The sequence below is a fragment of the Ranitomeya variabilis genome, chromosome 6 (genome assembly GCF_051348905.1).
Source record: "Ranitomeya variabilis isolate aRanVar5 chromosome 6, aRanVar5.hap1, whole genome shotgun sequence".
Lineage (NCBI taxonomy): Eukaryota > Metazoa > Chordata > Amphibia > Anura > Dendrobatidae > Ranitomeya > Ranitomeya variabilis.
Window position 1 is genome coordinate 342,319,383 of NC_135237.1, and position 25,913 is coordinate 342,345,295.

General features: G+C 44.8%; 1 protein-coding gene across 20 annotated transcripts in view; it reads right to left on the bottom strand.

Annotated features, from left to right (window-relative positions):
- The window catches only part of MAK (male germ cell associated kinase), a 99,887-nt gene that overhangs the window by 47,410 nt on the left and 26,564 nt on the right, over window positions 1-25,913 (bottom strand). For 9 of the 20 annotated variants that reach the window (XM_077269861.1, XM_077269859.1, XM_077269874.1 and 6 more), the window contains 4 exons: window positions 22,081-22,195; window positions 14,383-14,652; window positions 13,238-13,292; window positions 3,764-3,885 (listed from right to left, as the gene is read on the bottom strand). In XM_077269861.1, the coding sequence (XP_077125976.1) occupies window positions 3,764-3,885; window positions 13,238-13,292; window positions 14,383-14,483 (278 nt within the window). In that variant the 5' untranslated portion in view covers window positions 14,484-14,652; window positions 22,081-22,195. Of the gene's footprint in view, window positions 1-3,763; window positions 3,886-13,237; window positions 13,293-13,640; window positions 13,760-13,843; window positions 13,859-14,382; window positions 14,653-22,080; window positions 22,196-25,913 lie in introns of those variants that run through there. The other 11 variants (XM_077269863.1, XM_077269864.1, XM_077269862.1 and 8 more) reach the window with 6 other exon arrangements.

Sequence of the window (25,913 nt, forward strand, 5' to 3'; positions counted from 1 at the left end):
AAGGTCAGGAGACTGACTAGGCCACTGCAACACCTTGATTTTTTGCCTCTTGAACCAGGCCTTGGTTTTCTTGGCTGTGTGCCTTGGGTCGTTGTCTTGTTGGAAGATGAAATGACGACCCATCTTAAGATCCTTGATGGAGGAGCGGAGGTTCTTGGCCAAAATCTCCAGGTAGGCCGTGCTATCCATCTTCCCATGGATGCGGACCAGATGGCCAGGCCCCTTGGCTGAGAAACAGCCCCACAGCATGATGCTGCCACCACCATGCTTGACTGTAGGGATGGTATTCTTGATGTCGTGTGCAGTGACATCCAGTCTCCAAACGTCACGTGTGTGGTTGGCACCAAAGATCTCGATCTTGGTCTCATCAGACCAGAGAACCTTGAACCAGTCAGTCTCAGAGTCCTCCAAGTGATCATGAGCAAACTGTAGACGAGCCTTGACATGACGCTTTGAAAGTAAAGGTACCTTACGGGCTCGTCTGGAACGGAGACCATTGCGGTGGAGTACGTTACTTATGGTATTGACTGAAACCAATGTCCCCACTGCCATGAGATCTTCCCGGAGCTCCTTCCTTGTTGTCCTTGGGTTAGCCTTGACTCTTCGGACAAGCCTGGCCTTGGCACGGGAGGAAACTTTCAAAGGCTGTCCAGGCCATGGAAGGCTAACAGTAGTTCCATAAGCCTTCCACTTCCGGATGATGCTCCCAACAGTGGAGACAGGTAGGCCCAACTCCTTGGAAAGGGTTTTGTACCCCTTGCCAGCCTTGTGACCCTCCACGATCTTGTCTCTGATTGCCTTGGAATGCTCCTTTGTCTTTCCCATGTTGACCATGTATGAGTGCTGTTCACAAGTTTGGGGAGGGTCTTAAATAGTCAGAAAAGGCTGGAAAAAGAGATAATTAATCCAAACATGTGAAGCTCATTGTTCTTTGTGCCTGAACTACTTCTTAATGCTTTAGGGGAACCAAACAGAATTCTGGCGGGTTGAGGGGTTGAATAATAAATGACCCTCTGAAAATACTTTTCACAATTTAAAAAAAATAAATAAACAAAAGAAATAACATTCTTTTTTGCTGCAGTGCATTTCACACTTCCAGGCTGATCTACAGTCCAAATGTCACAATGCCAAGTTAATTCCAAATGTCTAAACCTGCTAAATCTGCAGGGGGTTGAATACTACTTGTAGGCACTGTATATATGTATGTATGTATGTATGTATGTATGTATGTATGTATGTATGTATGTATGTATGTATGTATGTATGTATGTATATATATATATATATATATATATATATATATATATATATATATATATATATATATATATATATATATATATATAGTGTGTATATGTATTTCATATGCCATTACCCTGTGGTGGTGTGGCATATGGGGTAATCAGGGGTTAATATCACCTTGCTATTGTAAGGTGACATTAAGCCTGGTTAATAATGGAGAGGTGTCAATAAGACACCTATCCATTATTAATCCAATAGCATGAAAGGGTTAAAAATACATACACACATTAAGAATAAAGTCTTTTAATGAAACACAGGTTTAACATCTTTATTACACTCTCAATCCATGCGAAGCCCTCGTTCTTCTGTAAAAAAAAAAATCCAAAATAAAAAAGCAACAATATCCCATACCTGTCCGCTGTACTGTCAAGTCCCATGCTGCAATCCATCTCAAGGGGTTAAATAGTTTACAACCCATATCGGTGTTAATGCTACCGGCCGGGCTGTAAACCACGGAGGAATGACTGAAAAGCTGCCTGCGCAGCCTTCCCGCCTGACCGGACATGAACTCTGTAGCGTGGGAAAGTTTCTGAACATTTTCCCATGCTGTCAAGTTCACCTCAGGTCAGGCTGTGAGTTTGCGCATCCTCAGTGACATCAGCGGCAGACATTTATTTTATCTATTCTATTCTAACCTGTCAGTGTGATTTTACTGTACAAGCGCACTGAATTGCCGGCTTTTCTAAAGGACACCGGTGCTTATTTCTCGCAAGTCACACTGATGGTCCGTGTGGTGTGCGAGTTTTTATCGCACCCATAGACTTTCATTGGCAAGTCTCGGCTGATATACGGTACAAATCGCAGCATGCTGCTATTTCCCTTGCACGTATAATACGGCAGAGAAAACAATGGATGATGGGAGGTGCCCCTTAGATTAACATTGGTCCGAGTGCTATGCGATTTTTTATTGCATAGTACTCGTCCGTATTATGCTCTAGTGTGACTCTGGTCTAAAAGCCAAACTCAAAATCTCAATTTACAGACACTGTGTTTTCGGGTACAGTCCCTCGTCAATGTGTGAGATCTGGTTCGGCTGGGTGAGAGGCTTCTGACTGGGAGCCAAGGGATAATGTTTCTCCTTGCGGAGAGTGACATGTCAAGCTAGACATGCCAAGGTGAGGTGAACCCTTTACCATTGCTACTTCCTATAGGTGGCACTGGAGTTTTAGTCCTCTTCCTCTCTGAAGAGACAATTTTCATATTTCCCAGAGGAGTCTCCTCACCTTGGCATGTCAGGCTTGGCATGTCACTCTCCGCAATGAGAAACGTTACCCATTGGATCCTGTATCGGGGAAAAAAGCTGACCAACTCCCACCTTTAAAAAAACAAACAAAAAAACACAAACACGCACATTGGAAGTATGCGTCTTAAAAAAAAAAAAGTGGCACCTAAAAATGCTTGAAAAAAAAAAAAATAGTGTTATGACAGTAGCCTACAGGAAAGAGAGTTTCCAGCTAACTAGAAAAAATGAATTTTTTTTATAATGTCCCTTGTAATTTTCTCATATCCCTCCCCTAAAACTGTAAATCCATAATGCATTTCATTTCCATCCATTATTAGGACTACATTATAAAACTGAAAAGGTGGAAATTATATATCGCTCCATGAAGAAGGTGGCTCTAGTTTTTTTTTTGGACATTGGAACGCTATAAACCAGATCTGAGTGAAAGGTTTACTTTCGTTTTACATCTTGGACTGGAAAATTAGAAAAATATACAAATTGTGCTCTACAGCTACGTAGACTTTCTAACGGTATAACCAAATTATGGTGGAGATAGTCTGCTCTTTTATGGACTTGATTTGGTTTTCATTTTCAGTAATAACAGATGAAGAGCACTTGCCAAGGCTGCCCAATCCCGAATGTATGCAATCCCAAAAGTTGGATTTTGTCACAATGACCACTTGTCATTAACATGGAGTATACCGGTTGTCGCATGGACATACCATTATCGAAAACCCTAATCCTGTGCCTTTTGAAGCTTGGATGATGTTTGTCTCTTGGTTTATTCAACTCTAATTTGTGTTGCAAAAATTAATGTCATGCCAAAAAAAAAAAAATACACATTTTGGCTACTGTTCAAAGTTCTAATTTTTACTTCTTGGAAGGAAATAACCCTTAAACGTGTTGCCCAAGAAGTGTAAAAAGTGCTCATCGGGGGCACACAAAGAAGTGAGCATAGTTTATTTTGTTATTTTAGAAAATTTAATGCAGTTTTTACATTTTTTTAAGGTTACATAAACACATTAAAATAAAATTACGGCAGGAAGTCATCTAAGGGACCAGGTAAGAAATAGTGTCAATATAAGTGACAATCCCCTCAATAACAGAGATACAACAGATGTTTTCTAGCACATATTGCACTAGATCGATAAAAAAAAATGCTCATGGGTTCCATTGGAGATAAATAATTTCTACTAAATTTAGGAATACCCACCAAGGTGTTAGTTTATAAGATCTTACCTGTCTTTCATTAGTTGATAAAGATTTTCTTTCATATATTCAAACACAAAATACAGCTGGTCATTCTCTCTGATCACCTCCTTTAGCTTGATCACATTAGCATGATTAAGTTTCTTCAACGACTGGAGAAAATAAAACAGAAACATGCTGCTGTGTAAAAATATATTAATCCAATTGGTAAGCGACATAATGATAAAAAAAAAAAAATCATAACAGAATTGCTGTTTTTTTGGTCACTGCAACATAGCAAAAAACTTAAAGGGAACCGGTCACCCCCAAAATCGAAGTTGAGCTACGCCCACCAGCATCAGCTCAACTATATTATAATCTATATAGAGTGTAATGGTTAAGTGCACAGCCTACGCCATGGGAGACTGGGGTTCAAATCCCGGCTCTGCCCTGTAGGAAACAATATACCAGTAGTGGTCCTTGGGCAAGGCTGCTTACCTCAATAAACATACTAGTATGTCGCCTGAATTAACAAGGTCCACGTCAGATGTCGAGGAACCAGGACAATCTGATGATGAATGGGCTACTGGATCAAACCATACATGGACAAGGCAAGATAATCTGAATCTGATGAAATGCTACTATAACAGCAGACCAAATGAGAGAGGATATATGAAGCATATGAGGAAACTCTCGATGGATACAAGACCTGCATGTCCACCGACTGAGAAACAACTAGTCACCCAACGTTTCAATGTCCCATTGTGGCTTTAGGACTCCTCATCTCAGCATGCTAAACATGTCACTCTCCGCAAGGATCACGGTCAGACGCCTCTCACATTTTGCACTGACGAGGGGCAGTACCCAGAAACACAGTGCCTGCAAATTGAGATTCTGATTTGGCTTTTATCCTAAGTGACATGTGACAAGGCTCGTTAAAGGGTCGACATTGAATTCTAGTATTGCTACTTAATATAGGTGGCACTAGAGTTCTAGTCCTCTTCCTCTCTGAAGTGACAATTTGCATATTTCCCAGAGGAGCATTGTGGCTTTAAGTCTCCTCATCTCAGCATGCTTAACATGTCACTCTCCGCAAGGAGAAACATTACTACTTGGATCAATGTCATAAAGAGAAATCTATTATCACAACTTGAGATGGATCAACTGCACTGCAGATCCACCCCACATGAAGACCTGGAAGAAAAACGTGTGCAACCCCCTGAAAATCCTGATCCAATCCTGCAATTAGAGAACCAGATAAACAAGGCTCAGCAAAGAAACACCACCAGACAGTATGCCAATAGAGCACTTACATCAATACCTACCACCACAATAACGCAAACTAATAAACTAATCTATGCTACTGCCTCAGTAATCATGGAAATGCTTGGCTATACAACCAGCAAGAACAACAGAAGTATGTGCCCCTCTTGGAAAAGAAAACTGGAGACAAAGATCAAGGTGACACGAAGGGAAGTCAGCCAAAATAAATACAGAAGGGTGTAAAGATCAAGAATAAGACCAAGACCAAGCTGTACCCCAACTGAAGCCCTAGAGACTGCTAAACAAAGGCTCACAGCACTCCCTGCAAGACTAGGGAGATACACTAAAGAAGCTGAGGCGAAGATGATAAATGCCCTGTTCTCCAAAGAACCATCCAAGGTGTACTCTCAACTACAAAATAGCAACACAAAGACAGCAACTCCACCAATAGCAGACACTGAACTGAACAATACTGGAGGAACGTATTGGACAAGGAAAAAACACACAACACCAGTGCAATGTGGCTACAAGATCTGAGAATGAAACACAGCAACCACCTAGAGCAAGAACCAGTCACCATTACAGAAGCAGACATCCAACAGCGGGTCAAGAACATGAAGAGCCCTGACATGATCCACACTTACTGGCTAAAGAAATTAAGAGCGGTATATGGCCACCAACCAGTTTGGCTAACACAAAGAAGAACAGTGCGGATCATGAAGAATCCTCACAAAGGAACATTTCTATCCAACTACCGCCGGGCCTCTCTGACCTTTCCCGGCGCCTGCGCACTGCAGTACTTTGCTCTGCCGTCAACATGGCAGACAAAGTACGCCTGCGCAGGAGCCGCAGCAGGAAGAAAAGAATAGGACGTCATCGCATGAAGACGGGAGGCGCCGGACCCAGACCGCGACACCCATCAGACCCGAACCGAACCGGGACCGCCCATGGGTGAGTATAATCTAACCTATTTTACTTATCTTTCAGGTTACATCGGGGGCTTATCTACAGCATTACAGAATGCTGTAGATGAGCCCCTTATGCCGGTGGCCTTAGCTCATACTCGAATTTTGGGGTGACAGACTCCTTTTAAGTGCCATGGCAAGACAAGCCTCTGCATGGGATGTACCATCAACAGATAATGGAGGTAGCGGACATGGAGAAATCCTACCAATGGCTGGAGAAAGCTGGACTCTGAGACAGCACGGAGGCATAAATCATAGCGGCACAAGAGCAAGCACTAAGTACCAGATCCAAAGAAGCAAGAATCTACCACACAAGACAAGACCCAAGGTGAAGACTATGCAAAGAAACCTCAGAAACAGTCCAACACATAGTGGCAGGATACAAAATGCAAGCAGGAACAGCATATACTGAACGCCGCAACCAAGTAGCAGGGATTGTATATAGGAACATCTGCACAGCATATGAGCTAAGTTCCCCTAAGTCCAGGTGGGAGACCCCAGAGAAAATGGTGGAAAATGAAAGGGCTAAAATCCTGTGGGACTTCAAGATCCAGACTGATAAACAGGTGTTGGCTAACAAACCAGACATTGTTTGTGATAGTAGACAAGGATTAGAAGACAGCAATGATAACAGATGTGGCAGCGCCAAGTGACAGCAACATCAGAAAGAAGGAATATGAGAAGCTGGAGAAAAACCAGGGCCTCAAAGGAGAACTGGAGAAGTTGTGGAAGGTGAAGGCAACAGTGATTCCAGTGGTGATAAGGGTCACTGCTCCATATGCTCCAAAGTTGGAAAAAGGGCTACAACAGACCCCAGAAGCAACATCTGAGCTCTATGTCCAGAAAAGCACAATGCTTGGAACAACTAAGACCCTATTGGGGGGTGAGAAGGAAGAGATATTTATAGATACATATCCAAGCCCTTTCCACTTCCTGCCGACTTCAACTCAAAAATATTTCACAAATCCGTTCATTCCTCAACCAAGAATCTGCAAAAACCCTAGTCCATGCCCTCATCATCTCTCGCCTCGACTACTGCAACCTCCTGCTCTGTGGCCTCCCCTCGAACACTCTCGCACCCCTCCAATCTATTCTAAACTCTGCTGCCCGACTAATCCACCTGTCCCCCCGCTATTCTCCGGCCTCTCCCCTCTGTCAATCCCTTCACTGGCTCCCCATTGCCCAGAGACTCCAGTACAAAACCCTAACGATGACATACAAAGCCATCCACAACCTGTCTCCTCCATACATCTGTGACCTCGTCTCCCGGTACTTACCTACATGCAACCTCCGATCCTCACAAGATCTCCTTCTCTACTCCCCTCTTATCTCCTCTTCCCACAATCGTATACAAGATTTCTCTCGCGTATCACCCCTACTCTGGAACCTTCTACCACAACACATCAGACTCTCGCCTACCATCAGAATCTTCAAAAAGAATCTGAAGACCCACCTCTTCCGACAAGCCTACAACCTGCAGTAACCACCGATCAACCAAGCGCTGCACTATCAGCTCTATCCTCACCTACTGTATTCTCACCCATCCCTTGTAGATTGTGAGCCTTCGCTTGGACACACCCTCTCATTTAAAGATTTTTCTGTATTTTCATGAATATGAAAATTGTACATTCACACTGAAGGCATCAAAACTATGAATTAACACATGTGGAATTATATACTTAACAAAAAAGTGTGAAACAATTGAAAATATGTCTTATATTCTAGGTTCTTCAAAGTAGCTACCTTTTGCTTTGATGACTGCTTTGCACACTCTTGGCATTCTCTTGATGAGCTTCAAGAGGTAGTCACCGGGAATGGTCTTCCAACAATCTTGAAGGAATTCCCAGAAATGCTTAGCACTTGTTGGCCCTTTTGCCTTCACTCTGCGGTCCAGCTCACCCCAAACCATCTCGATTGGGTTCAGGTCTGGTGACTGTGGAGGCCAGGTCATCTGGCGTAGCACCTCATCACTCTCCTTCTTGGTCAAATAGCCCTTACACAGCCTGGAGGTGTGTTTGGGATTATTGTCCTGTTGAAAAATAAATGATGGTCCAACTAAACGCAAACCGGACAGAATAGCATGCCGCTGCAAGATGCTGTGGTAGCCATACTGGTTCAGTATACCTTCAATTTTGAGTAAATCCCCAACAGTGTCACCAGCAAAGCACCCCCACACTATCACACCTCCTCCTCCATGCTTCACGGTGGGAACCAGGCGTGTAGAGTCCATCCGTTCACCTTTTCTGCATCGCACAAAGACACGGTGGTTGGAACCAAAGATCTCAAATTTGGACTCATCAGACCAAAGCACAGATTTCCACTGGTCTAATGTCCATTCCTTGTGTTCTTTAGCCCAAACAAGTCTCTTCTGCTTGTTGCCTGTCCTTAGCAGTGGTTTCCTAGCAGCTATTTTACCATGAAGGCCTTCTGCACAAAGTCTCTTAACAGTTGTTGTAGAGATGTGTCTGCTGCCAGAACTCTGTGTGGCATTAACCTGGTCTCTAATCTGAGCTGCTGTTAATCTGTGATTTCTGAGGCTGGTGACTCGGATAAACTTATCCTCAGAAGCAGAGGTGACTCTTGGTCTTCTTTTCCTGGGGCGGTCTTCATGTGAACCAGTTTCTTTGTAGCGCTTGATGGTTTTTGCCACTGCACTTGGGGACACTTTCAAAGTTTTCCCAATTTTTCGGACTGACTGACCTTCATTTCTTAAAGTAATGATGGCCACTCGTTTTTCTTTACTTAGCTGCTTTTTTCTTGCCATAATACAAATTCTAACAGTCTATTCAGTAGGACTATAAGCTGTGTATCCACCAGACTTCTGCTCAACACAACTGATGGTCCCAACTCCATTTATAAGGCAAGAAATCCCACTTATTAAACCTGACAGGGAACACCTGTGAAGTGAAAACCATTCCCGGTGACTACCTCGTGAAGCTCATCAAGAGAATGCCAAGAGTGTGCAAAGCAGTCATCAAAGCAAAAGGTGGCTGCTTTGAGGAACCTAGAATATAAGACATATTTTCAGTTATTTCACACCTTTTTGTTAAGTATATAATTCCACATGTGTTAATTCATAGTTTTGATGCCTTCAGTGTGAATTTACAATTTTCATAGCCATGAAAATACAGAAAAATCTTTAAATGAGAAGGTGTGCCCACACTTTTGGTCCGTACTGTGTGTATGTGTATATACAGGTCCTTCTCAAAAAATTAGCATATAGTGTTAAATTTCATTATTTACCATAATGTAATGATTACAATTAAACTTTCATATATTATAGATTCATTATCCACCAACTGAAATTTGTCAGGTCTTTTATTGTTTTAATACTGATGATTTTGGCCTACAACTCCTGATAACCCAAAAAACCTGTCTCAATAAATTAGCATATCAAGAAAAGGTTCTCTAAACGACCTATTACCCTAATCTTCTGAATCAACTAATTAACTCTAAACACATGCAAAAGATACCTGAGGCTTTTAAAAACTCCCTACCTGGTTCATTACTCAAAACCCCCATCATGGGTAAGACTAGCGACCTGACAGATGTCAAGAAGGCCATCATTGACACCCTCAAGCAAGAGGGTAAGACCCAGAAAGAAATTTCTCAACAAATAGGCTGTTCCCAGAGTGCTGTATCAAGGCACCTCAATGGTAAGTCTGTTGGAAGGAAACAATGTGGCAGAAAACGCTGTACAACGAGAAGAGGTGACCGGACCCTGAGGAAGATTGTGGAGAAGGACCGATTCCAGACCTTGGGGAACCTGAGGAAGCAGTGGACTGAGTCTGGTGTGGAAACATCCAGAGCCACCGTGCACAGGCGTGTGCAGGAAATGGGCTACAGGTGCCGCATTCCCCAGGTAAAGCCACTTTTGAACCATAAACAGCGGCAGAAGCGCCTGACCTGGGCTACAGAGAAGCAGCACTGGACTGTTGCTAAGTGGTCCCAAGTACTTTTTTCTGATGAAAGCAAATTTTGCATGTCATTCGGAAATCAAGGTGCCAGAGTCTGGAGGAAGACTGGGGAGAAGGAAATGCCAAAATGCCTGAAGTCCAGTGTCAAGTACCCACAGTCAGTGATGGTGTGGGGTGCCATGTCAGCTGCTGGTGTTGGTCCACTGTGTTTCATCAAGGGCAGGGTCAATGCAGCTAGCCATCAGGAGATTTTGGAGCACTTCATGCTTCCATCGGCTGAAATGCTTTATGGAGATGAAGATTTCATTTTTCAGCACGACCTGGCACCTGCTCACAGTGCCAAAACCACTGGTAAATGGTTTACTGACCATGGTATTACTGTGCTCAATTGGCCTGCCAACTCTCCTGACCTGAACCCCATAGAGAATCTGTGGGATATTGTGAAGAGAAAGTTGAGAGACGCAAGACCCAACACTCTGGATGAGCTTAAGGCCGCTATTGAAGCATCCTGGGCCTCCATAACATCTCAGCAGTGTCACAGGCTGATTGCCTCCATGCCACGCCGCATTGAAGCAGTCATTTCTGCCAAAGGATTCCCGACCAAGTATTGAGTGCATAACTGAACATTATTATTTGATGGTTTTTTTGTTTGTTATTAAAAAACACTTTTATTTGATTGGACGGGTGAAATATGCTAATTTATTGAGACAGGTTTTTTGGGTTATCAGGAGTTGTATGCCAAAATCATCAGTATTAAAACAATAAAAGACCTGACAAATTTCAGTTGGTGGATAATGAATCTATAATATATGAAAGTTTAATTGTAATCATTACATTATGGTAAATAATGAAATTTAACACTATATGCTAATTTTTTGAGAAGGACCTGTATATATATATATATATATATATATATATATATATATATATATATATATATATATATATATATATATATATATATATATACATATATACATACACATACACACACACACACACACACACACTATGAAATCAGGGGCAAAAAAACTCACAAGCTTGTGTTGTTGTAGATGATTGTGACAGATGAATTTTGGATATCTTATTCTATTATTTTACTAATTTTTTTGTTTAACCCTCTACTTGTATATATGTTTTAAGCAAAGTGTTTTCTGCATCTGATAAAAATAATTGGTTTGTCATAAAATCAATGAAAATGGATATGGCTGTCAACAGCACATCAAGTCATGAACAACAGTTGTCTGTTTTCAAGAGATATATAATGTGGGGCTGCACTATTCAGTGTGGAATACCGCATTTTGAGGACTACAACATGCACATTTTAGCACAAAATACTCTTGCGTCTTATAGTCTGGAGGCAGATTCCTGTGATGGAGAAGATAGCAGACACCGAGTGACCTGATCACAGAAAGAAGTGATCTCTGTCCTCCTGTCCCTCACTGATATGTGATCGGTGCAGAGCAGTAGAGGAAGCTACCAAAATCTGAATGGAAGCAGCACGTCCTGAGAAGCTGAAGGACCTTCCACCCGACTAGCTCACGAACCTTTCAAGTCACGTGATCAGTCACATGCATGGAAGAAAACTGCAATATGCGGTAATGTACAGTGTGTGTCCATAAATGTGCATGTAGCAGAGCAGTGTGTGTCTATAAATGTGCATGTAGCAGAGCTGTGTGTGCGTGTGTGTATATAATACACACTACAGAGAAAAACACTAATAATAGCTCTATTACCTCCATAATCTACCCTAGTGCCTTCAAATTAGCAAATTAGAGCTGATAACCCCTCCACTTTACACCACCAGGGAAGTTTTGAACAATAGGAAACATGTTTTTCCTATTTTCTGCTGCCCAAACCTGGGGTGCGACTTATAGTCTGAAAAATACAGTACTTATATGTTATTAACTTTAAAAAAAATCCAGCTTAAAATGTATTTGTGAATTATATAGTTCTGGTGAATTTATGAAGTGTGTATACAGGCCTAAGTGGTATTTATAACTTTAGTATGCTACATTTTTATTTTTAGGAGGTGTGATCTTTTTGCCCGGGTCACACTTTAAGCCACTAATTAGCAATTTTATTAAAAAAGAACAGTGATATGAAATTGATGTTTGTATAAAGAACCGACTTTATTATACAATGTATCGGGTTGTCTACTTTCAGAAAATGTAAGGGAGTGGAGGTTTAATATGAATTTTTTACTTTAGGATTTAAAATGTATTACACATTTATATAGCGCCATTTATTTCATGGAGCTTTACATGTGAAAAAGGGCAAATATAGACCAGCACAATAAACATGAGCAATGCAAGGCACACACAAATACAGAAGGAGAGAGGACCCTGCGCGCGAGGGCTCACAGTCCACAGGGGATGAGGGAGGATACACTAGGAGAGGGTAGAGCTGATTGGGCGGCGGTTCAGCAGACTAAGGATCACTGCAGGTTGTAGGCTTGTTGGAAGAGGTGGGTCTTCAGGTTCTTTTTGAAGGTTTCCGTGGTAGGCGAGAGTCTGATGTGTTGGGGTAGAGCAGTGTTCCCCAACTCCAGTCCTCAAGAGCCACCAATAGGTCGTGTTTTCAGGATTTCCTTAGTATGGCTCAGGTGATGGAATTGTTGCCTGTCTAGGTGATGGAATTCTCACCGGGGCCATACTAAGGAAATCCTGAAAACATGACCTGTTGGTGGCTCTTGAGGACCGAACTTGGGGAACACTGGGGAAGAGTTCCAGAGTATGGGGAAAGCACGGGAGAAGTCTTGCATGCGGTTGTGGGAAGAAGAGGTAAGAGAGGAGTAGAGAAGGAGATCTTGAGAGGATCAAAGGTTGCGTGTGAGTAAGTACCGGGAGAGGAGGTCACAGATGTATAGAGGAGACAGGTTGTGGATGGCTTTGTATGTTATAGTAAGGGTTTTAAACTGGAGCATCTGGACAATAGGAAGCCAGCGAAGGGCATGGCAGAGAGGAGAGGCTGGGGAATAACGGGGAGACAGGTGGATTAGTCGGGCAGCAGAGTGTAGGATGGATTGGAGTGGTGCCAGAGTGCTGGAGGGGAGGCCAGAGAGTAGGAGGTTGCAGTAATCGAGGCGGGAGATGATAAGGGCGTGCACTAGCGTTTTTGTGGTTTCATGGTAAAGGAATGCACGGACCCGGGAAATATTTTTGAGTTTGAGTAGGCAGATGGACTGGGCAAGGGCTTGGATATGAGGCTTGAAAGAGAGGGCAGAGTCGAGGATCACCCCGAGGCACCGAGCATGCGGGACTGGGGAAAGTCCTGGTATCTGTGGTGCAAAAGGTCACTGAGAACATAAGATGTTCAGGCACTCGCTAACCCCCAATCTACAATTTCTACAATGTTCCTTCAGCTTTCAGTAATATTACCTTAACTTCTTTTAAATTCATGCACTCATCCCAAGAATAGAACTTTCTTTTCATCCTGTAGCAAGGCAACAACAGGGAAACAATTTACATTAGATTGCATTGTAGAGTAGTATGTACAAACTAATGCCCCTACGATGGGCACACAAGTAGGTCGTGATCACAAGTTATTAAGGCTTTAAGGAATTCCAAAGAATAATATTTTTGTGTTGGTTTCTTACATTAATTGTGTCCATTTATCACATAGCTATATAGGTGGAAAAAAAGATACAGATCCATCAAGTTGGGGCTTACTTGATCAATTATACATTGTCGCATGATTAATTATAACCCAAAATGAAATGTATTGCAAAAAAAAGAGCATCTAGACCTTTTACATACGCGGCTATAATATCGCCACTTCTACCTCTTGTAATACAGTCTGTGTACTCTAACGAATCCTTGTCCGATGCTTTATCTATGCATTGACGTATTGTTTTGCTCCAGACTTTCTCTTTAAAAGTATTTCTCCAGCGTCTCAAGTAGCTATGAGAGAATAAATGTGTGGAATTGAATTCTATTCCAATTTTACAAAAACCCTTATTTGCCAAAATATTGTCAATACGTTACTGTGTGTGCCGTGAGCATGAGCGCGCATGCGCAGAATCCTTCGACAGCGGAAACCCCCTGACCCAGAGTGAGAAGCCCCGGGATATCAGCACAAGTGGCGGCGTCTGATGATGCAGCAAGGACTGACCAGCTGACAATGAGCAGAGGAGATGGAGAGGAGAGTATAAGGATTTCTTTCATCTTACGTTTATCATGCTCTGAGGTCTGGAGAGACCCTAAAACATAATAAGGGACATTTCATGTGCGGAATAACTTCTCTGTGCACTGACTTTCCAGGGAAAGTTGGCAAAAACAGGAAACTTCAAATATCTGCCTGATCCCGTCATCTCTAGTCTCAATAGAAGCCGTGCTGTGCAGAGAAAATGCAGCAGAGTCCGCAGCCCCTTCATTTTCATGTTTGGAGGAGAAAGGACGACGACAAAACAAGCAAGCGACAGTATATACTGCTATTGATAGGTATCAATTACTACAGCTAAAATATACAATTATTTGTGTATTTGTGTTAATGAGAAATATGATACACCGATCTGTTCACTTACTTTTTAATAGCCACAAGTTCCCCAGACTCATTGCTTTTCCCCATCAGCACACTCCCATATGTGCCATCTCCTAGCTGCTTGAATGTTGTATACCGGTTCATCTTCGCAACCTGCTGTTCGAAAAGCAGAATGAATGGTCTACAGAAAGTAGCAGCTGAGAGGAAGTGATAGTGTGTGATGACTTGTATGGATCTTCATGTGAATGGCTCATTTACTGATTATATGTGAATATGGGCAGCCCCCCGATGTCGCCATTCCTCTATAGGAAACCTACAAGGAAACAGGAAAACAAACACCCAGTAAACAAATGACGGATCAGATCTTCCCAAAGCATTCGACTCTTTAAACAGAAACATTTTTGATCACTTTCATTCTGTTTCTGGTAGGTGAGATTAATAAAATAATCTGACATTTATCCTGCACAGTGAGAAAAATATAATTCTATAGTACAAGTACTGTATTAAGAATGTGCGAATACCAACTTTGTAATTTTTTTTTCCATAAAAAAAAAAAAGTTTTAAAGTCAAATAATGCTACTCTTGTTTTTCATTATATGGATTCTTAAACGGGTTTTACAGTTTAAAAAAAAACAACAACAACAAAAAAAAAAAACAAGCCTGTCCATTGGCTGCAGTTTATAAAAAACAAAAAACATAAAAAACACAACACACACAAAACTGCCCTTTACTCGCCCTCCCCTGGAGTCTCCTCTGTTGTCTGCAGAACTAAAGTGTTGTCAACAGCCAATCAGTGAGCTCAGCGACTCGTCCCATCAACTTCAGCAATGGGGGACACCGGCGCTGCAGACAATAACAGACACCGCATCCAGTGGCAAAGACTCAGCTCTGGACCTCGGGAGGGTGAGTAAAGCTCAGTTTGTTTGTTTTTCAGGAGCATCCACATAAAAAAAGAAAAAGTGAATTTTGTACAATAAAACATGCTTTAATATGGAAAAAATAAATGGTATCACCAAACTTAACTACTTGTCCTATACAATTATCATTTAATTTTGTATTAATAAACTCAATGTTTTATTTTTTTTATTTACAAAACATTTTAGTCCTACCAGGAGACTTGGGTATGTGATTCCTTGATCACATTCATTATACACTGGTTTTTATCCCAAGTCATAATGGTAAGGCTTGTTAAAGAGTCAATATTGGCTTTTAGGATTGTTGCTCCCAATAGGTGGCGCTAGAGTTCTAGCCATCTTCCTCTCTGACGAGATCATTTGCATATTTAACTTCCCAGTGGAGAAAGCATGGCTTATAAGTCTCCTCACTCCGACATGCCAGGCTTGGCTTGTCACTCTTCACAAGGAGAACCCATTGTACACTGCTATACCTATGTAGCGGAATGTTGTAGGCTTGACAGTTTGTATTCTACTGCCGGAGAGACTATTAGGCCTCTAGATCCCATAGACACCCTGGGACCAAGTTGAAGGAGTTCTTAAGGACGCTTGTTTCACGCTTATCTTTCAGTGTTAACAGGCTGCCCATTAGCCGATGAACGGACAAAACATTCTTTCGTCGGGTGAAATGATCTTTTGCGCAGCTCACTAGATCAGTCTCAGCAGTGCATAGCCCTGTGGAAAAAGGACTCACCCTGCTGAGAACAATGGCAGTCTATAGGCATCGAGCCATCTATTACAGATCACCCAGTGCACATCGTTTACTTTGGTCTCGCTGTGCAAACAAGATAAACGAAAAAAAAAATAAACAGTGGTAAAAAGTAGTATATACCAAAAAGTAGTATAAACTGCAGCTTGTCCCACAAAAACAATCTCGCCCACAGCTCCATCTACAGAAAAATAAAAAAGTTATGGGTGTCAGAATATGGTGATGAGAAAAAAAAAGTTTTTTGTTTTTTTAACTGATTTCTTGTGCAAAAGTAGCAAATTAGATTAAAAACAAAACAAAAAAAAACACCACACACTATAAAGATTTGGTATTCCCATGATCGAATCGGCCCGCAGAATAAAGATAACGTCAATTATACCAAAAGGAGAAAGGAGATTGTTTTTTTACAAAAGAAACAAATAGAATTGCTGTTTTGTTTTTTTGTACTTTTTGATTCCAAAGAAGTTATTAAAAGTTGATAAAAAAAAAAGTTGAATCTACCACAAAATGGTACCAATGAAAACTACAGCTCGGCATGCAAAAAATAAGTGCTCATACAGTTCCACTGATGGGAAATTGTGAAACCTATGGCTCTCAGAATATGGCAACCCCAAAACAAATGATTTTTTTCCCCAAAGTGTGTAATTGTAAAAAAGTTCTAAAACCTAGATAAAATTATATACATGTTGGTATCGCCATATTTGTACCGACTGTACTATAGCGTTCACTGAATGTGTTGGGGAACACTCACTTGGCAGCGAGATTAAGTCACACAGGAACGATTTTCCACTTAAACAGTCTATTCGGTTTATTTACACAGCATAAACCGCATAAAGTAAAGTCCTTTTAATTACATCAACGGAACCTTCCAGGAGCTCCGCTCCACCTGCTGACTTATTGTCAGTACTGGCTTTCAGGGAAGCTGCCTTACTGTGATCACTGACCCGTACTATGACTTGCTCGACAAGCTCCAACCAGTCAGTTCCAGACCCTCAGAAGGCCGGTAGTTTCCCCAATTTACATAGCAGTCACAGACTCTGCAGGCACATGTCCTCCTCCATGTGCTATCCAGGAAACCGGTCCTCTTCCAGGACCTTCCAAAACAGAGACCATGTGACCAAACAAGTCTCATTATATGCCATGAGACACATCCATTGATGGGAGGTAAGTGGTTAGCCAGACCCGCCCAGCTCTCCAGCTAACCTGCAAGCCCAGCCCACATAAACTAAGCAAGGCTTGTGGAACTACAGGTCCCAGAGCAACATTCCAGGCTTACAACACAGAGTAACCTCATTGAGCTTTGAACTTCATAGCCAGGTGTATGCAATCATGAGAAAAGCTACTTAAAGTGGCCACTTGCAAGTTGTTCTCCTGTTTGAATCCCCTCTGAAGAGTGGCATCATGGGCTCCTCAAAACAACTGTCAAATGATCTGAAAACAAAGATTATTCAACATAGTTGTTCAGGGGAAGGATACAAAAAGCTGTCTCACAGATTTAACCTGTCAATTTCCACTGTGAGGAACATAGTAAGGAAATGGAAGAACACAGGTACAGTTCTTGTTAAGGCCAGAAGTGGCAGGCCAAGAAAAACATCAGAAAGGCAGAGAAGAATGGTAAGATCAGTCAATGACAATCCTCAGACCACCTCCAGAGAGCTGCAGCATCAACTTGCTGCAGATGGTGTCATTGTGCATCGGTCAACTATACAACGCACTTTGCACAAGGAGAAGCTGTATGGGAGAGTGATGCGAAAGAAGCAGTTTCTGCAAGCACGCCACAAACAGTCAGCTGAGGTATGCAAAAGCACATTTGGAGAAGCCAATTTCTTTTTGGAAGAAGGTCCTGTGGACTGATGAAACCAAGATTGAGTTGTTTGGTCATACAAAAAGGCGTTATGCATGGCGGCAAAAAAACTCAGCATTCCAAGAAAAACACTTGCTACCCACAGTAAAATTTGGTGGAGGTTCCATCATGCTTTGGGGCTGTGTGGCCAATGCCGGCACCGGGAATCTTGATAAAGTTGAGGGACGCATGGATTCCTCTCAGTATCAGCAGATTCTTGACAATAATGTTCATGAATCAGTGACAAAGTTGAAGTTACGCAGGGGATGGATCTTTCAGCAAATCTACTCAGGCTTTCATGCAGAAGAACAATTACACTGTTCTGGAATGGCCATCCCAGTCCCCAGACCTGAATATCATTGAACATCTGTGGGATCATTTGAAGAGGGCTGTCCATGCTCGGCGACCACCAAACTTAACTGAACTGGAATTGTTTTGTAAAGAGGAATGGTCAAAAATACCTTCATCCAGGATCCAGGAACTCATTAAAAGCTACAGGAAGCGACTAGAGGCTGTTATTTTTGCAAAAGGAGGATCTACTAAATATTAATGTCACTTTTCTGGTGAGGTGCCCATACTTATGCACCTGTCAAATTTTAGTACAAAAGAATACACCAGCGCTACCTCCCCAGAGTCACTGAGCCGCAGGAACCAAGACAGAAAAGGGGCTTTGACTGTCAAAGAGTAATTGCAATATGAAAAAGAAACTGGGTCCGCGCTACAGTGCTATAGAGACAACTAGGAATGTAAACTCAATACAACGCTTAGATAATACACAATATAGCAGTAAAATAAATAGCAGAAGGACGAATGCTGCACTGCCCCGCACCACACAAAATACCAAGTATGTATTTAAACCAAACCCCACTGGTCAGGACTGCGACCTAGAACCAGGATTAAAAATGTGTCTGGAAAGCCAGTGAGTAAATGCCGCACTCACCGTTATAATCCAGTACCCGGTATGTGGTGATGGATGTAAGTCCAGTAGGAGGGTGGTGTCCGTCGGGCTGGTGTGCGGGCAAATGGACGGACGAGCAGGGAAGAGTGACCGCAGAGCAGCGTGCCGTGCGGGAGCTGCGTAGAGCCAGGGACAACTCCGGCCGGTAGCGTCCCTGGATACGAGCGGCAACCAACCGAGGGAGGAGCTCGCTGGCACAGGGCTCAGCGTGTTTTGACGTCACTGAGCTCAGAGAAAGTACGGGGTGTCGCAGGGATCAAACCGACGCGTTTCGAAGGAGCAGCGTCCTTCTTCATCAGGGTTACTGATCCCCGAGAATACCCCGATATTTAACCCCCCAAGGTGTCACTCAAAAATGCCCGGCCCGCCCAAAAAAAAACCCCGCTGCTGAGATGGTGTACAACCGAAGTGCTGGCAATGTAAGGTGTAATCAGGAATATGAAAAGCATGGTCCGTGAAACCTTATAATAAGTGGAATAATATAGACCTAATAGAAGTTTATAGAGATTACAGATTGTATAGAAACAACCAAAATGTGTTGCACTTATGGTCAAGTTAATGGGACAATGCGGCTACAGTAAAATAAGTGAGCTCTGTGCCAGCGAGCTCCTCCCTCGGTTGGTTGCCGCTCGTATCCAGGGACGCTACCGGCCGGAGTTGTCCCTGGCTCTACGCAGCTCCCGCACGGCACGCTGCTCTGCGGTCACTCTTCCCTGCTCGTCCGTCCATTTGCCCGCACACCAGCCCGACGGACACCACCCTCCTACTGGACTTACATCCATCACCACATACCGGGTACTGGATTATAACGGTGAGTGCGGCATTTACTCACTGGCTTTCCAGACACATTTTTAATCCTGGTTCTAGGTCGCAGTCCTGACCAGTGGGGTTTGGTTTAAATACATACTTGGTATTTTGTGTGGTGCGGGGCAGTGCAGCATTCGTCCTTCTGCTATTTATTTTACTGCTATATTGTGTATTATCTAAGCGTTGTATTGAGTTTACATTCCTAGTTGTCTCTATAGACCTGTCAAATTTTGTTTGAATGCAGATTGCACATTTTCTGTTAGTACAATAAACCTCATTTCAAGGCAGAAACATTACTGTGTCCAACAGTTATTAGATATATGAAACTGAAATAGCTGTTGCAAAAAAAACAATTTTTATAAAACATTAAGCTTAAGATTAATAGGGGTGCCCAAACTTTTTCATATAACTGTATATGCAGCAAGGCAAACAGCGTAAAATGTAAAAGGTAAAAAAAAACAGTGGCAGAACGGTTTGTTTATATTCCTTCCCACAGAGTTCACAAAAGTTTATAAATAAAGTGTTCTGAGCCCCAAGTGATGCTATTGAGAAATGCAACGATTCCAGGAAAAAATAAGTTATGGCTCCTGAAAGAAGGCAATAAAGTGGAAAAAAGGGCCCAAACTGTGATGTGAAGGGGTTACATTATGGGAAAATGTAATTACGTACTGAAATGGGCCTCTTTATAGCAGTAAATACTCTAGAGTTATACGGAGACCCCATTTCCAGGTTTCTATTTCCCGAAATTACACAGCACCAGCTGCTGGGTCTTATGTTGTTTAGCTCAGAGCACAGATTAGAGGAATGATCTCAATCACATTAAGGTTTGGCGCACATTAACTTATTACGGTTGCAGTAAAACCTTTGAGTTGTGGGGGGCACACAGACTTCTATAGGACTACACGGTACCGTGGGGCATTTCATTCTCACTTGGAGACATACAGACCTCTTGTTTTCCGTTACTTCAATGAACATACACAATGGGCAGCTCAGTTTTCGGCAAATTTAGTTTTCAAAAGTCAGTTTGTAGAATTCTAAACAATCTGTAATTAAATCACATTTCCAAAACTCTTCTAACCACATTAATTATTGTATCAACCCCTTCTTGATCTAAATGTTTGGCCCTAATAATATAAAAAAGCTTATACTCCCCTCCCGTGCCTGCACCTTTCCAGTGGTTCTGGGGCTCTCACGTGGTTGTGATCCCGGCACCCAATCACCGCTGGCGTCTCTGTCCCTACCTTCATACAAACTGAACATGAGGAGGAAGTCTGGGCTGCAGCTGATCTCTGACTTCCTCTTCATGTTCAATTCATATGAAGGCGGGGAAAGAGACACCAGCGCTGATTGGGTACCAGGGTCACGTGTCATAACCGCATGAGATCCCCGGGAAAAAAAGTGCCAACACCACGGGAACGGCGCCAACACGGGGGTGAGTATAAGATTTTTTCTATTTTATCGAGGCCAAGCTTGGGGTATGAGAAGGGGTTGTCCAAGTAGTGGACATCTTCTTTAAAGGATTACTACCATCTTTAAAATGTATCACCTGTCTGTCTAATAGATGATAATTTGCTGCTCAGTAGGGATCTGACCACTACGACCATCACAAAGCCAAGTCTAACGAGAGTGTCGGCCATCATGTGCACCTCTACCCTATTCATTTTCTATATGAGAGCGGGAGAAAAACGAGTATCGTGCTCAGCTTCTTGAATGAGGCGGTGGTGCACATGTCTGGCCATTCATGCTGGATACCAACGGCCAGATTCTCAATGTTCAGCAAGCTTTCTCCTTTCCTATGGATAGGTGATCTCTTCTAAAGATGGGAATAACCATTTAAAAAAAGAGTTGGCTAGTCTATGGTAAGATTTGTAATAGACTGTTGTGTTTCATACCATGATACTGTATACTATTCTCAATACTTCAGATTTTTATGTGAAGGGCTCATTCTTTCACACAATATTTTCCCCACGTACTAGAATGGACTGATTATTCTGACCAGAGTTTGGTATTTTCTCATACTTGGGAGAAATAAAAAAATAAATAAAAAAAAAAAAAATTCTCCACCTTCTCCATTCTTACAGATCGAGAAAATTGGACCACAATTGAACGTCATCTGAGTGTGATGTGATATTTTCACAAACCCATTGACTTAAAATCCTGATTTTGATTCGACTCTCGGAACAAAATTGGACATGTCTCCACAATTTTCTGACACATATGCCCCATAGACTATTACAGGTACATCTATGAAAAACACAGATAACACTCTTATGTGAAAGATCAGACGTCTGAATGAGGCCTTAGACCTCTAACATCCGTGTGAACATCTGATGTGGAATTCTCTCCATAGGAATATAGATGGCGGCAATCATATAATATACCCACGTATACATTGGACACGTGATACATGTACCTGTGACCACAGGGACTGGATGAGGTGAGCACACGTAAGAACAGAAATGCAAAATCACCTGTATCCATGATGGAGCTGGAGAACCCTGGGGACGGGATCACGTTGGTGTATCAAGTCACAACTGGCATCTTAGCACTCACTGTGTCCAATGTTTACAAGGGCATCAGAAAACCCTGAAATAAAAAGTTGAGGTTAGCACTGAGATTGTATAGGGAAGATTTCCTACCATAAAACACAATCAATTATGACCTATTACAAGTAGAACTCCTCCCAAAGTTTTAATCCCTTTAATATATTGCACTCATCATATTATATAGCACTTTGTACTTACAATTGCTCATTTTTCACTTCTACCCAGCTAATTCTTCTCTTTCCTCTGCTCTATGTAGAAACAGGAAGTCCATTGTCCCTGCATTTATCATTCCCCCTCTTCACATTCTGACCCAGCTGCTCAGCTCCTCTCCCTGCCAGGGACTTTTGCAGTGACTGATGAGTCATGCAGGGATAATTGACCTCCTGTTTCTACATAGAGCATGGGATTCAGCTAGACAGTTTTTAATCACGTGATGTCATAGACCTAATGGAAAAGAGAAGAATTATTAGGTAGAAATACAAAATGAGCAATTGTACGTACACAGTGCTGTAGAACAAGATGACTGCAATATATTACAAGGAGGATAAAAAGTTTGATGGGAGGAGGAGGGCTTCTTTAATTAAAGTATACCTTCGTTAGTATGAGATGTCATAAAGTCATAACGAGTGTAGACAAACAAACCATGAATCTTAGGAATGTGGTTAAACATTCATCCATAGATACAAGCACACTGGGTACTAATGCCGGGACAATAGCTTTACCCCGGGGTAAAAATTCCATGTGGAGGACATAAGCTAGAAAGGTGAAACAAGAGGACACGTGCCCAGCCGATGTTGCCAGGTTACACTGTAAATAGAAATACAGACCATAACATGACAATACATAGTAGTCAGTACTATGTCAGTTCAAGACCGAGCAATTTACCACCGTTCCTCACCAGCACTTTTTCAGGTGTTTTTGTACATGCAGTTTAAAAAACCATTTCCAGATATTCTAGAAATTTTTGCATCTTTTCATGCTACACACAAAAAAAACAACTTTCCTTTTATGTCGGTTATATTTTTCCCTTTTGTTTTTTGCTTATATTATAGCGGTGGAAAAATAAGAGGAAGGGAGGGCCTGTTTTTCCCCATATAATATATAATTGCCTAGAATACTACTTCCTGCAATTTGTGCCAACTTCCGTGGCTTTGTCCGGAGCTAATGTCCGGAGATATTGTCCGGAGCTAATGTCCGGAGATAAGTGACGTCACCAGTGTCCTACACCCAGGCAGAGCACAGTGGCCCCAGGCAGAACATGGGGCCCCAGGCAGAGCACAGGGGCCCCAGGCAGAACATGGGGCCCCAGGCAGAGCACAGTGGCCCCAGGCAGAGCACACACCAAATCGGAGGCCGAGGGGCCCCGCCCACCAAATCGAAGGCCGAGCGGCCCCGCCCACCAAATCGGAGGCCGAGGGTCCCGGCCCCGCCCACCAAATCGGAGGCCGAGGGTCCCGGCCCCGCCCACCAAATCGGAGGCCGAGGGTCCCCGCCCACCAAATCGGAGGCCGAGGGTCCCGGCCCCGCCCACCAAATCGGAGGCCGAGGGTCCCCGCCCACCAAATCGGAGGCCGAGGGTCCCCGCCCACCAAATCGGAGGCCGAGGGTCCCCGCCCACCAAATCGGAGGCCGAGGGTCCCCGCCCACCAAATCGGAGGCCGAGGGTCCCCGCCCACCAAATCGGAGGCCGAGGGGCCCCGCCCACCACATCGGAGGCCGAGGGGCCCCGCCCACCAAATCGGAGGCCGAGGGGCCCCGCCCACCAAATCGGAGGCCGAGGGTCCACACCATCCAAATCGGAGGCCGAGGGGCCCCGCCCACCAAATCGGAGGCCGAGGGGCCCCGCCCACCAAATCGGAGGCCGAGGGGCCCCGCCGACCAAATCGGAGGCCGAGGAGCCCCGCCGACCACATCGAAGGTCGAGGAGCCCCGCCCACGAAAGCGGAGGCCGATGAGCCCCGCCGACCAAATCGAAGGCAGAGGGACCCCACCCACCAAATCGGAGACCGAGGGGCCCCGCCCACCAAAGCGGAGGCCGAGGGTCCCCGACCACCAAATCGGAGGCCGAGGGTCCCCGACCACCAAATCGGAGGCCGAGGGTCCCCGCCCACCAAATCGGAGGCCGAGAGTCCCCGCCCACCAAATCGGAGGCCGAGGGTCCCCGCCCACCAAATCGGAGGCCGAGGGTCCCCGCCCACCAAATAGGAGGCCGGGGGTCCCCGCCCACCACATCGGAGGCCGGGGGTCCCCGCCCACCACATCGGAGGCCGGGGGTCCCCGCCCACCACATCGGAGGCCGGGGGTCCCCGCCCACCACATCGGAGGCCGGGGGTCCCCGCCCACCACATCGGAGGCCGAGGGTCCCCGCCCACCAAATCGGAGGCCGAGGGTCCCCGCCCACCAAATCGGAGGCCGAGGGTCCCCGCCCACCAAATCGGAGGCCGAGGGTCCACACCAACCAAATCGGAGGCCGAGGGGCCCCGCCCACCAAATCGAAGGCCAAGGGGCCCCGCCCACCAAATCGGAGGCCAAGGGGCCCCGCCAACCAAATCGGAGCCGAGGGGCCCCGCCCACCAAATCGAAGGCCGAGGGTCCCCGCCCACCAAATCGGAGGCCGTCCCCGCCCACCAAATCGGAGGCCGAGGGTCCCCACCCACCAAATCGGAGGCCGAGGAGCCCCGCCCACCAAAAGTAAGTGCGGCCCCAAAAGTAAGTGCGCCCCCGGGTGCAAAAGTAAGTGCGCCCCCGGGTGCAAAAGTAAGTGCGCCCCCGGGTGCAAAAGTAAGTGCGCCCCCGGGTGCAAAAGTAAGTGCGCCCCCGGGTGCAAAAGTAAGTGCGCCCCCGGGTGCAAAAGTAAGTGCGCCCCCGGGTGCAAAAGTAAGTGCGCCCCCGGGTGCAAAAGTAAGTGCGCCTCCGGGTACAAAAGTAAGTGCGCCCCCGGGTGCAAAAGTAAGCGCACCCTCGGCCCCGGGTGCAAAAGTAAGCGCGCCCCCCAGTCCCGTGTGTGAAAAGTGCTGCTGTAAAGCTGGTAGCGCTGTTCAAGCACCATGTATTTCCTTCAGGAAATGCCCATCTAATATATAATTGCCTAGAATACTACTTCCTGCAATTTGTGCCAACTTCCGTGGCAATGTCCGGAGATAATGTCCGGAGATAAGTGACGTCACCAGTGTCCTACACCCAGGCAGAGCACAGGGGCCCCAGGCAGCATATGGGGCCCCAGGCAGAGCACAGTGGCCCCAGGCAGAGCACAGGGGCCCCAGGCAGCATATGGGGCCCCAGGCAGAGCACAGTGGTCCTAGGCAGAGCACAGGGGCCCCAGGCAGCCTATGGGGCCCCAGGCAGAGCACAGTGGCCCCAGGCAGAGCACAGGGGCCCCAGGCAGCATATGGGGCCCCAGGCAGAGCACAGGGGCCCCAGGCAGCATATGGGGCCCCAGGCAGAGCACAGTGGCCCCAGGCAGAGCACAGGGGCCCCAGGCAGCATATGGGGCCCCAGGCAGAGCACAGGGGCCCCAGGCAGCCTATGGGGCCCCAGGCAGAGCACAGTGGCCCCAGGCAGAGCACAGGGGCCCCAGGCAGCATATGGGGCCCCAGGCAGCATATGGGGCCCCAGGCAGAGCACAGGGGCCCCAGGCAGCATATGGGGCCCCAGGCAGAGCACAGTGGCCCCAGGCAGAACATGGGGCCCCAGGCAGAGCACAGGGGCCCCAGGCAGAGCACAGGGGCCCCAGGCAGCTTATGGGGCCCCAGGCAGAG